The 13,828-nt window shown below is 40.3% G+C and overlaps 1 protein-coding gene across 4 annotated transcripts in view; it reads right to left on the bottom strand.

The window, feature by feature from the left end:
• Nucleotides 1–548: 548 nt before the first annotated feature.
• The window catches only part of LOC138667024 (gastrula zinc finger protein XlCGF26.1-like), a 55,725-nt gene continuing 42,445 nt past the window's right edge, over nt 549–13,828 (bottom strand). For all 4 annotated transcript variants that reach the window (XM_069755269.1, XM_069755270.1, XM_069755267.1 and 1 more), the window contains 6 exons: nt 13,310–13,412; nt 13,001–13,180; nt 12,803–12,926; nt 12,622–12,719; nt 7,803–7,893; nt 549–2,308 (listed from right to left, as the gene is read on the bottom strand). In XM_069755269.1, the coding sequence (XP_069611370.1) occupies nt 1,203–2,308; nt 7,803–7,893; nt 12,622–12,719; nt 12,803–12,926; nt 13,001–13,180; nt 13,310–13,387 (1,677 nt within the window). In that variant the 5' untranslated portion in view covers nt 13,388–13,412 and the 3' untranslated portion in view covers nt 549–1,202. The remainder of the gene's footprint in view (nt 2,309–7,802; nt 7,894–12,621; nt 12,720–12,802; nt 12,927–13,000; nt 13,181–13,309; nt 13,413–13,828) is intronic.

The following is a 13,828-nucleotide window of genomic DNA, read 5'->3' as shown; positions in this document are numbered from 1 at the left end:
AACCCACCCTAAGAGGCGTGTTTGAACACCTAAGATGGTTTTGTGTTGAAGGACCTGTGGTGATGTCACACTCACCTGACTGGCCATGTGACAGGTATCTGGGTGTGGTTACACTTATGTAAAGAGGTGTGTGTAGCCCATGTGGAGAGTGTTTTGGAAGTCTGTCAGAGTGGACACACTTCCATGTGTCCTGGCTGGACACTGCAGAGTGGCCTGTGTGTTAGACGGTTCCACGTGGGGACAGACGTCCTGAACAGCACACAGAGAGCATATTTAGGCTGGAGAGCCTACGTGCTGGACATAGCACAGCCTGTGTGCCCACAGATCTGAGAGAGAGCGGAGCTCTACTATGGACATTGAGGATTCAACTGTCTGATGTAAGACTGTTTACCCTGGTGTTGCTGACTTAAATGGTTTATGGAGTGAATAAACCTACATGAACACTGAAGAGAATGTGCCTCCTGTTTCCTCCTATGCATCCGAGCGAGTACAATCCCTACAAGGGGTAAACTATATAACGTGTATATGGAGACAAGACACTGTAAAGATTCGATTCTGATCTGAGTTTATTGAGGTAACATAATACATTTTATACCACAAATGATTACATATAGATACAGAGATATGTAATCACAATATAGGAAAACGACTACCCTGGATATCTTAATCCACCAGTAATAGAGCTTTAACGAATGGTTTTATTTACTAAAAAAACATTCAGAGAATCCTAGAATGTTAGAGTTGGAAGGGACCTCAAGGGTCATCGTGTCCAATCCCCTGCTCAATGCAGCGCAGGATTGACTAAACCCTCTCAGACAGATGTCTGTCCAGCCTGTGTTTGAAGACTTCCATTGAAGGAGAACTCATCAACTGCAAACTTTACAAAAACCTTAAATCCAATTGCATAGTTTGCAAAAAAAAAATATCTTGAGGTGTACACCAAAATTACGTAAGGTCACAAATTCTAAAAGTTATCTTTACTTCCTACATATATGTTTGAAGTAGTTAACCATAAACTAAATAAAAATGAACTACAACAGATTTTCTTTCCCTGCACAATTTGTTACCTCCCCTACAAGATTAGATTTGTGGAACATTTCACACATTATGAACATGAAAATTTATTTTTCCCTGTGTTACAGGAAAAATATATAAATCTTTTCAGATAGCCGATAAACCAATGTATCAACCACTTAGGACTTTCAATTTTTTATATTTTTCTTTCTTGTGTGAATCCTCTGATGTCTAACAAGATCAGATTTTGTAGAATAACATTTCCCACATTCTGAACATGAGTATGGCTTCTCCCCTGTGTGAATTCTCTGATGTCTACCAAGAGTTGATTTATCTTTAAAACATTTCCCACATTCTGCACATGGAAATGGCTTCTCTCCTGTGTGAGTTCTCAGATGTTTAACAAGCTTTTCTTTCTGATTAAAACATTTCCCACATTCTGAACATGAAAATAATTTCACCCCTGTGTGAATTTTCTGATGTATAACAATATTTGATTTATCTTTAAAACATTTCCCACATTCTGAACATGTAAATGGCTTCTCCCCTGTGTGAATTCTCTGATGTGTAATTAAAACAGATTTATAGTTAAAACTTTTGCCACATTCTGAACAAGAAAATAACTTCCCCCCTGTGTGAATTCTTTGATGTCTAGCAAGATTTGACTTATCTGTAAAACATTTCCCACATTCTGAACACGAAAATGGCTTTTCTACTGTGTGAGTTCTCTGATGTGTGACTAAAACAGATTTATAGTTAAAACATTTCCCACATTCTGAACATGAAAATAACTTTTCCCCTGTGTGAGTTCTCTGATGTCTAACAAGATTTGATTTATCTGTAAAACATTTCCCACATTCTGAACAAGAAAAAGGCTTCTCCCCTGTATGAATTCTTAGGTGTTTTACAAGCTTTTTTTTATGCTTAAAACATTTCTCGCATTCTGAACATGAAAATGGCCTCTCCCCTGTGTGTATTCTCTGATGTCCAACAAGAGTTGATTTATCTGTAAAACATTTCCCACATTCCGAGCATAAATATGGCTTCTCTCCTGTGTGAACTCTCTGATGCGTAAGTAAAATGGATTTATATTTAAAACATTTCCCACATTCTGAACATGAAAACGGCTTCTTTCTTCTGGGACCTCTTTTATGTATACCATCATTTCTGTTATTTTGACTTTGGTTAACACTCTGTGATGAATCTGTGGACAGAACTTGTTCAAGAGTATCAGATGACAGATCTTTACTTTGTATGGCTGGTTTTTCTTTCACTGATCTCTTGATACAGTCATCTGAAAAAAAAATGAAAACGATTTCGTTATTTTTTAATACATTTCTTGAAAGTATATTAGTTATTTATTACATTATGGCATTTCAATGTAATAAAGCGTCTACACAATATATAATAAAATTCAGTTTTCAACTGTCTACGACAATGGCGGTAACAGTAGACTTCTGCTACCATTTTACCTTGGCTTGCTCCTTCCCTCCATCACTGATGCTCAACTGCTTTAGTTTTGTATATGACATATTATTTTGATGACTCGAAGGTCTAACACATTATGCTTTGTTTCAAACATGTTTTTTCACTCTTAAACATTTTCACTCCTTTCAATATTTCCGAAGTATTCCATAACTCAAACTAGATCGGTACTCTGCTTATCCTACTAAGACTTCTCTTCCAGTCGTTGTTCAGGAATTTGATATTCTACAAAACTTTGATGGTAGAAAAGTACGGTAATAGGTTCTCTACCGTATTCAGCTCTCTAGAAAGTTTGTGAAATAAATGAAATATCATGAGTTCTGTCAATGCTGACAACATATCCCCTTAATTTCCTGGCAAGTTTCTTTTTTTTTGCTTTTTTTCCTCCCCTTCTTCCAAGAGCCATCTTTTTTTTTACTTTTCCATCCCCATAGCCATATGAGGGCTTGGTTTTTGCAGACAAGTTATACTTTTGAATGACTCCATTCATTTTACCATATAAATGGAGAAAGGGAAAAAAAATTCCAAGTGCGTTGAAATTGCAAAAAAGTGCAGTTCTACAATGTTTTTTTGAGGTATTTTATTCACCATGTTCACTTCTTGGTAAAACTGACCTGGCAATACGATTCTCCAGGTTAGCATGAATACGCAGAGACCAAACATGTATAGTTTTTTTTAATTGTGGTGGTAAAAAATTTGGGGGGAATTTGAAGAAAATAATAATAATTTTGCTTTTGTCACCATTTTCCAAGACCTGTAGCATTTTCGTTTTTCACGGTATAGCGCTGTATGATGGCTTCTTTGGGGGCTCTGAGCAGATGTTTTTACTTATACTATATTGGAGTAGATATGCTGTTTTGATCACCTCTTATTGCAATATTACGATGCCAAAAAACGTAATTCTGTCATTTGGATTTTTTTACCATTGCTACACTGTTTGTCGATAGGATTAAGTTACTTGATGTTTTGATAGATCGTACATTTCTGAACGCAGCGATACCAAATATGTGTATTTTTTAAAATTGTTTTATTTTAAAATTGGGCACAACAAGGGGGGTGATTAGAATTTTTTTTAACTTTTTACCGGATTTAATAGTCTCTTTAGGGGACTTGAAGTAGTGATCGTCTGATCGCTTGTGCTATGTATAGCTAAACGATACGGCAGGATTTGGTACAATAATTAAGAAATTGCCGAATGGCAAATAGACCATAACTAAAGATTCTGAGATTAATAAAATATCACTTTTAATGATTAAATTATAATGATAATAAAAATGTGCTCATTAAAAATACAGAGTCCTCAATAGTTATTGGTGTCTCCTCTTAATGTATTGATCATACAGTCTAGAAGTACTACCTCCTCATGCAGTGTGGCTGTTGACTGCTGGGGGCTATTAATGCAAGGATCAATATTGGAAAATTCACTAATAGCCTATGAATATTATATTCATACATTAACTCACGTGGGGTTAGATATTATTCAATTCCTCCCTTTGTGCAAGTTTTAGTGATTCATTTTACTGGCTGGTTAGCCTTTATGGGGTAAATATCTCTCAGAACTTCCCCACGTAAAGCCTATCTACAGCTTTTAGGACATCAATTATTATAGGATTTTAGCCTTAGTGACCATGGACCACTCTTATGGCGTTTTGCAACAGTGTGGACTATCTGATCTAAAGCCAAACAGCTGCCTCCCCAAGGGAGATATTTTTTTTACATTGACTCTCTGACTAAGCACTCACTCCTCATCCTCCGGAAGAAGAACTAATCAACGCGCGTTGGGGTTGAAGGCAGGTCTCGTGTGGTCCCATTGAGGTAGTCATGTTTGGATAATTATGTTATTATGTCTATACAGTTGGTAATGATTATATGCACTTAAGCACTCTATTTGGGTTCCTCTATAGGTCACTTTGTCCTGGATAATACCCATGATTTAAATGGTGGTATTATTAGGAACATTACTTAAGGCGTAATTGCTACTTGTCATATAATGTATGTCACTCGCCGTTTTGGAACTACATCTGATCTGTTTTAGATAGGAAGCATCATTACAACAATTTTGTGTAATAATAATAATTTTTAACTTGTGATATAAATAAAATATATATTTTTAAAATCAATACATTCTGTAGCCTGCCCATTATGGTGGGAGGTTTTTGGTTGTTGACATTGTTGAATGTGTTTTGAATTTGATTTCATGGACTAAAATGTATACATCATTAAAGTACTTTGCAGGTTCTTACAGACAAGATATTAAAACAGATGCTTTATCTTTTTCCTTTGAGCCTATTGACCACTATTGAAACTCAATTCATCACTTAATGGTAAGTTCAACCAGTTCCAATATTCTTCTATGATATCCCTACTGGAAAGATCCTCATTCAAGAGAATGAAATTAAACAGCTACTATCCTAATGACATTTCTCAAGGTTGGCTGACATCTAGATGCGCATAAGACATTAGATTATGTCTATTAACCCCATTCAGACTCTTTGGGACATCTGAATGAATGATTGTCAGGAGAAAAAAAAGGTGATTTCTACCATGAGTCTTGTGTCATGCCAACATTAAAGCATCCTGAGACCATTCATGTGTGGGGACTTTTCATCCATGTTGGGGGCTCAGTACCAATTTTATCTGAGAACACTGCAATGAAAATAGAATAGGACTGGAATGTCCTCCAAGAGCAACTACTTGATCCAGGAGCAATTTGGTGATGGAGACATTGCCACAAGGCAAAGGTGATAACTAAAGGGCTCAGTTAACAAAACATTGAAAATTGTGTCCATGGCCAGGAATCCCCTCAGATCTCAATCCCATTGAGAATCTGTGGTCAATCCTCAAAAAGTGGGTGACAAACAACAAGACAGAAATTGTGATAAACTCCAAGTACTGATTAGACAATAATTAGTAGTCATATAAACATCTGTCTAAAAAAAAAATTAAAGACAGGGCAGCAGCAAACTTTGTGAAAACCAAGATTTGTGTAAGTCTCAAAACCTTTGACCATGATTGTACATTAGAAATATGGGGGATTAATACACATTTCAAACCAGTGACATAGTAGCAAATCTAGATGTAAGAAATTATCATGTTCTGGTGTAGGCATGGTGCAAGCTGTGGACATGGTTGAACACATTTTCAGATACTGGTTGTAAACAAAGAATCTTTTCTACTTTGTAGAGGTTGTCCTAGTATAAGATACCTCAATATACAGGGTGGGCCATTTATATGGATACACCTAAATAAAATGGGAATGGTTGGTGATATCAACTTCCTGTTTGTGGCACATTAGAATATGGGAGGGGGAAAACTTTTCAAGATGGGTGGTGACCATGGCGGCCATTTTGAAGTCAGCCATTTTGGATCCAACTTTATTTTTTTCAATGGGAAGAGGGTCATGTGACACATCAAACTTATTGAGAATTTCACAAGAAAAACAATGGTGTGCTTGGTTTTAATGTAACTTTATTCTTTCATGAGTTATTTACAAGTTTATGACCACTTATAAAATGTGTTCAAAGTGCTACCCATTGTGTTGGATTGTCAATGCAACCCTCTTCCCCACTCTTGACACACTGATAGCAATACCGCAGAAGAAATGCTAGCACAGGCTTCCAGTATCTGTTTCAGATGCTGCACATCTCGTATCTTCACAGCATAGACAAATGCCTTACGATACGAGATGTGCAGCATCTGAAACAACGGATACTGGAAGCCTGTGCTAGCATTTCTTCTGCGGTGTTGCTATCAGTGTGTCAAGAGTGGGAGAAGAGGGTTGCATTGACAATCCAACACAATGGGCAGCACTTTGAACACATTTTATAAGTGTTCATAAACTTGTAAATAACTCATGAAAGAATAAAGTTACGTTAAAACGAAGCACACCATTGTTTTCCTTGTGAAATTTTCAATAAGTTTGATGTTTCACATTGTGGAGAGAATGGCTAATGAAATCAATTATTAAACCTTCTATAAGTCAGTTCAGATATGGTGTAGCAAGATGGAGTCTATTTCCTGATCAGCAGCACACTGGAAGGAATTTTTGGAATGTGAAGAAGTCACTGGACATTGGACACTGGACTGAATACCATATATGGAAGTGAAGTTGGAAGTGAAGTTGGAAATTAAGTTGGAATGAACCAATCAGAGTGACACTAACTATTCAGAAATTGTGCGGCCCCCCATTTCTTGTTTCTAGTATCTTCCTTTGTTCAGAGAATAAAGAAGTTTTGTACCATCTTTGACAGAGAGGAGTGTGTATCTACCTCTGTATATCCGATACATTCTTGGCCTCTAAGCTAGCACTCAGCTTATATTTGATCAGGTACAATCATATAGATCTCACTTTAAGGGATTACCCTCACAACATGACCCTCTTCCCATTTAAATAAAGTTAGATCCAAAATGGCTGACTTCAAAATGGCCCCCATGGTCACCACCCATCTTGAAAAGTTTTTCCCCTCCCATATACTAATGTTCCACAAGCAGGAAGTTGATATCACCAACCATTCCCATTTTATTTGTGTATCCATATAAATGGCCCATCCTGTATTTTATAGATGTTTATAGTTTTGATACCGAAAAGAAGCGAATACCAGGTTGACAACTATCTAGAAATTCCAGCACAGTCCATGAAAATAGGGCACTTTTTTGCATTGTACATACATTTTTTTTAAAGGGGTACTTCTGGGAGATAAAAAAAAAGTAGTCTAAGGGCTATACCTTCATAAACTATACATAAACACGAATGTTGCTGTTTGTAACCCTGATAGTACCTGCAATTCAGTGTGATGGTGCTCCTAGGTGCTCCCCTTTACTTCTGGAATGTTACGTCACAGATTAGGGGGAGTGACCTGCTTCTGACTACTAGTACCAACCAGCCCAGATAACATTTCCATCCATGAAGTCTGAGATCAAGTGGCGTGATCAGCCTCTGCCAAGCGTTTACAGTCCATCTAATTGAGCTCTTCCTTCCCGCCCTCTCCAACTCCCAATCTCTGCCTGTTCGGAAGCCACAATACAGAGTTCCACTGCAGGACATGGACTGTCATGTCTCAGGCAGAGAGCAGTGGCAGAACGCTGATCTACACCTCAGTACATAATGCACTGCAATGGTCAGTCCCACCTCCCCCATATCTCCCTGGTAGTGTAATTCCCTCTGCAACTTTATCACTCGGGATTTTCACATGTATGCTTGGTGCACAGTATAAGTAATATTGGGTGGGACTTGGGGGGGTTTATATCATCTCTGACAAATGCTGCAGCAGACATTTGGAAGTTCTCCTCAGACTTGGGCTCACCTGTGTGGTTATCTGTAGGAATCTTCTCTTTATGCCGCTCATTGGCCCTCACATATGTCTCTGTAGTGTTAATATAGAGCAAATCTTTACTCTGAAACAAATAAAGTAAAAGTCACCAACCAATAGGAATTATTTTACACAACTTCTCTAAGAACAGAAAAGTTTATTAATTAACATGAAAATCCAAAAATGACACAACAGCAGTAGTTATCACATCTCTGTAGGTCTCCAGTATAAATCCAACTTGCCGGCTTCTAGGTTTAACCAGCAGTCTCCATAAACAAAAAATTGTGAGAAGATCCAGACAACATCTAATGTCTATGATCAGCTTTATCCTGTCATCTCCACCAAGTATAAAACATACACTGAACGGCCACATTGAGACACCCATATAATAAAATATTGGACCTCCTTTGGTCTTCGGAATCTCAGTAATTCTCACATCATACATCCCAGTAAGTGCTGAAATTGTTCTGCAGGAATATTGGCCCATGCTGACAGGATAGCTTCTGGAAGTTGCCATAAACTAGATGGAGGTACTGCCATACTCGGAACAGCCCTTTCTTCCCAGAGATGCTTTATAGGATTAAAATCTGAGGGCTGTGAAGAACAGGGGAAGCAAGAAAAAATTGCTTTCATGTTCCTGGAATCATTCTGTGAATATATAACCCTTGTGAGATGGTGCATTGTCCTCCTATCATAGGGTAAACAGCTGCCAGGAAGTGATGAACTTCCTTGGCACCATGAATATGTAAGTCCTAATGTCAGCGTAGCTACCAGGGGGGCAGAGGGGGGAGGTCGCCCCTGGCCCTGCGCACTGAGGGGGCCCACCTGGAGCTACGCTACTGTCAGGCCCGGTGTTAGGAGCCCCTGCCTCCGGTCAATGATTATCTTTTATTTCCCTTGCATTTGTTCTGCGCATGTATCTAAAGTAACATGAACGGTACAAACGCAATCACAGGGAGTCAGAGAGAAGGAAGAGAAGGCCTCCAATCAGAGTGCAGGGAGTGAGTCATGTGATCCCTCTTCTGCACGGTCTGTGGAGGAGAGGGGGAAGGGGAGGTCACTCACCCAATCCTGGCAGAGTGCACTCTCCTTCAAAGCTCCCTGCTGCAGAGACGTCATCAGCTCCAACAGCAGCTGGGACGCAGCGGCGCTCTGCTTCTGACTGTGAGCTGTGTTCACTGTCTGCACTCGTCTGCTTCTGCCTGGGAGGAGCCTGATAGTATCCAGGACCAGAGGACACACTGAACACAGCATGTGGACTGATGAGTATCTTGGCACATGTCAGTTACTTAAACTGGTATGTCTTGTTTAACCTCCAAGCTGGACAGACACTGAAAATTGACAGTGATCGATAAGTGTCTTGGCACATATAATTTATTTCATGTGTTTACAATAGCACAAATGTATATCAGATCTGTAGGTGGGAATATGCACATACTAGGTTTTGAAAAGTTTCTTGCCTGACATGATAACACTGAGAGACTGACATGTGTATTGACAAGTATCTTGGCAAATGACATGTATTATATGTAGGAACATATATCTGATCTGTGTATAGGCATATACTGTAAGTTAAGTAACCATGTTGCTTTTCAGTTTTATAGGTTTTGCCTATGATGCGAGCCCCATTTGGCAGGTTATGCTACTGTATATATACAGTACAGACCAAAAGTTTGGACACACCTTCTCATTTAAAGATTTTTCTGTATTTTCATGTATATGAAAATTGTACATTCACACTGAAGGCATCAAAACTATGAAATAACACGTGTGGAATTATATACTTAACAAAAAAGTGTGAAACAACTGAAATTATGTCTTATATTCTAGGTTCTTCAAAGTAGCCACCTTTTGCTTTGATGACTGCTTTGCACACTCTTGGCATTCTCTTGATGAGCTTCAAGAGGTAGTCACCGGGAATGGTCTTCTAACAATCTTGAAGGAGTTCCCAGAGATGCTTAGCACTTGTTGGCCCTTTTGCCTTCACTCTGCGGTCCAGCTCACCCCAAACCATCTCGATTGGGTTCAGGTCTGGTGACCGTGGAGGCAAGATCATCTGGAGTAGCACCCCATCACTCTCCTTCTTGGACAAATAGCCCTTATACAGCCTGGAGATGTGTTTGGGGTCATTGTCCTGTTGAAAAATAAATGATGGTCCAACTAAACGCAAACCGGATGGAATAGCATGCTGCTGCAAGATGCTGTGGTAGCCATCCTGGTTCAGTATGCCTTCAATTTTGAATAAATCGCCAACAGTGTCACCAGCAAAGCACCCCCACACCTCCTCCTCCATGCTTCACGGTGGGAACTAGGCATGTAGAGTCCATCCGTTCACCTTTTCTGCGTCGCACAAAGACACGGTGGTTTTAACCAAAGATCTCAAATTTGGACTCATCAGAACAAAGCACAGATTTCCACTGGTCTAATGTCCATTCCTTGTGTTCTTTAGCCCAAACTAGTCTCTTCTGCTTGTTGCCTGTCCTTAGCAGTGGCTTCCCAGCAGCTATTTTACCATGAAGGCCTGCGGCACAAAGTCTCCTCTTAACAGTTGTTGTAGAGATGTGTCTGCTGCTAGAACTCTGTGTGGCATTGAACTGGTCTCTAATCTGAGCTGCTGTTAACCTGCAATTTCTGAGGCTGGTGATTCAGATAAACTTATCCTCAGAAGCAGAGGTGACTCTTGGTCTTCCTTTCCTGGGGCGGTCAACATGTGAGACAGTTTCTTTGTAGCGTTTGATGTTTTTGCAAATGCACTTGGGGACACTTTCAAAGTTTTCCCAATTTTTCAGACTGACTGACCTTCATTTCTTAAAGTAATAATGGCCACTCGTTTTTCTTTACTTAGCTGCTTTTTTCTTGCCATAATACAAACTCTAACAGTCTATTCAGTAGGACAGGACTATCAGCTGTGTATCCACCAGACTTCTGCACAACACAACTGATGGTCCCAACCCCATTTATAAGGCAAGAAATCCCACTTATTAAACCTGACAGGGCACACCTGTGAATTGAAAACCATTCCCGGTGACTACCTCTTGAAGGTCATCAAGAGAATGCCAAGAGTGTGCAAAGCAGTCATCAAAGCAAAAGGTGGCTACTTTGAAGAACCTAGAATATAAGACATAATTTCAGTTGTTTCACACTTTTTTGTTAAGTATATAATTCCACACGTGTTATTTCATAGTTTTGATCCCTTCAGTGTGAACAATTTTCATAGTCATGAAAATACACAAAAATCTTTAAATGAGAAGGTATGTCCAAACTTTTGGTCTGTACTGTACATCCACTAACTTACAGTAAAATGGAGATCCTCTTTGGCAGTGGCCATTGCATTGATCATGGGGACGAGATGGCCACATGTTAGACCAGTAACTCAGGATCAATGATTGAGTGTGTACCACAGCCAGTACAGAGTGTAATAATATTTATCTTTTTGCACATTTTTTCACAGTTGCTTTCGGTGGAGTTTTTGTTTGGACATTTTAAAAGTACGGTATCTTAATAAAGTTTATATTTAAAGGATGTTTATGTTAGAAGCTAGTCCTGTACCCTTTGTAATACTATATACTCAGCAATCTGAAGCATCTAAATGGCCAATAGGGCAGGAAATGAGAAGCTGATAACAGAGAGCACTAGTTAAGAGAAAGGGGAGCTGAGCCAGCTTCCCGGATATAGGGGTTGTGTGGTCAACAGTTGCTCACTATGGGCCCGATTCACCATCTCTCCAGCCTTGATTGACATGGCTGACGTCTCCTATGTCATCCACTGTCTGTCCGTGTCTCACACCTGCACAGGAGGCAACAGGAGCTGCGCAGTGCAACAGACTGGATGACATAGGAGACGTCGGTAAAAGCAGGAGGATGGCAATTGTGGGGTCAGAGGAGGCACTGAGTCGGGACCATAGACACTCATCCGATTGGACGCTGCTGATTAGCTTACGAGAAGGAGAATGATTATTTTCTTAAGTTTGCGAGTGGCTGGAATCTTGCAGGACGGCTTTTACATGTGGCTAAAAGACGGTGGCTACAGGTCTTACAGATTAAAGGGAGCTTGTCACCGTATAAGGTCTGGCCACCATTTGTACACCCTCACATACAGTGTTCTAGAATGCTCTCTATAGGTCCCCAATCCGCCATGCAAGGCACAAAAAAGAGCTTTTATTATACTCACAGACGGTGCGTTCTGGGCGTCTCTACTCTTGATCCGACGCCTCCACTCTTCTTCTGATTGCTGTCCCGCTTCGTGTGGAAGATGCGTCCTACATCATGCAGTCAGTGTCCTCTATCGCACTCCTGTGCAGGTGCACTTCTCTTTGCCCTGCTGAAGTCAGAGCACAGTATTGTAGTGCGTATGCGCCGGCTTTACTTCCAGGTAATCAGCGCCCTTTGGCCTTTCCCAACGCATATGCACTATAGTACTTGGCTCGGCTTTCAACAGCCCAGAGAGAAGTGTTCCTGCACAGGAGCGCGATGGGTGACACTGTGTGGATGACGTAGGACATGTCATCCAGATGAAGCAGTAATGGAGGATGGCGATCTTAAGTCAAGACCAGCTATGCCTTGGTGAGCGCCGTTGGTGAGTATAATGAGAGGTCATTTTTATGCCTTTCAGAGGGGATTGTGGACAGATTTACAGCCTTCCATATAGAGGCTGCCTATGGGGATACATTATGCTATAGAGGCTACCTATGGGGAGCTGCATTATGCTATGCGGAGTATAATATTGGTATATATGATAATACGAGACTGAACACAAGACCTTCACAGCTTTTACACATCATAGAAAGATTTCATGACACCTTTTCTCCATCTACCTGATGATCCTGAGGAACATTGGGGTTTTTTTCTGAACCATTCTGTGGAAGAAGAGGACGGGGACATCTCTCTGGTGTTGTCCTCTTACTGGATAGAACTGGAGGAAACACGTACAGGGACTGAATTCATTCTTCACATACAGATAATTATAGGCCGTGTGTATTTAGTCCTGTCTATTACCTGGTGATGTGAGGGGCTGGGGAACCTCCATCATGACGTCCTTGTACAGATGTTTGTTTCCTTTTAGATACTCCCACTCCTCCATGGAGAAATAGACGGTGACATCCTGACACCTTATAGGAACCTGACACATACAATGATATCATCATCTCTTCATAGCGTTACTGTATAATGTCCCAGCATTCCCAGCAGTGTCACCTCTCTAGTCAGCAGCTCAACCATCTTGTAGGCGAGTTCTAGGATCTTCTGGTCATTGATGTCCTCATGCATAAGGGCGTTAGGTGAAGGCCCCAGGATTGGGATCAGGGGTCTCCCCCATCCCTCAGACACAGGGGTCTGACAGCGCTCACTAGAGGTCTTCTTCACTACTGTGTAATCCTGGTTATGGAGAGACACATTAATAAATCTCACTACAGACATTCCCAGAGTCCTCACCTCTCCAGTTCTGTCCATCTGTTATTCCCATAGATAAGAATGATGTAACGTGACGTCATCAGAATCTCTCACCTCTCCAGTAAGCCGGAAGAGGATCTCTAGGGTGAGGTGTAATATCCTCACCGCCATCTTGTCCCTGTCTCTATCCATCTAGAGGATCCGATATTGTAGGGACCTGAATGAGAAGAAGATGCAACATCATAAAGATCCAATGTAATAATACAGTTCCTGTACATCATAAAGGAAATATGAAGGAGAATTCTTTGATCTCATAAGGACGAACATTCATAGGCCAATAATTGGCTGTAGCGATCACATGTTAAAGTAGGAATTACACAGACTGATGAGAGACCCAAGTAGCATTGAAAGAGGAGCTAGGAGAAACTGTAAGTGTGATTATTATTATTCTTTGGATTATTGTACAGCATTCTGAGAGTATTAACCTGATAGCTATATATTTTAGACCACAGACAGTAACAAGCAGTTATTTCCTCGGTGTTGGACACTGAATACGCTTCCATAAAGCTCATTCATGTCAAAATCATCTGCACTGAATTCGGCACCGCTAATACTGCAGGTTCCAGATTCTCA

Source organism: Ranitomeya imitator, chromosome 2, assembly GCF_032444005.1.
Source record: "Ranitomeya imitator isolate aRanImi1 chromosome 2, aRanImi1.pri, whole genome shotgun sequence".
NCBI classification, from domain to species: domain Eukaryota; kingdom Metazoa; phylum Chordata; class Amphibia; order Anura; family Dendrobatidae; genus Ranitomeya; species Ranitomeya imitator.
The sequence above is the reverse complement of the archived record's forward strand: the minus strand, read 5'-3'. Positions and strand labels throughout refer to the sequence as shown.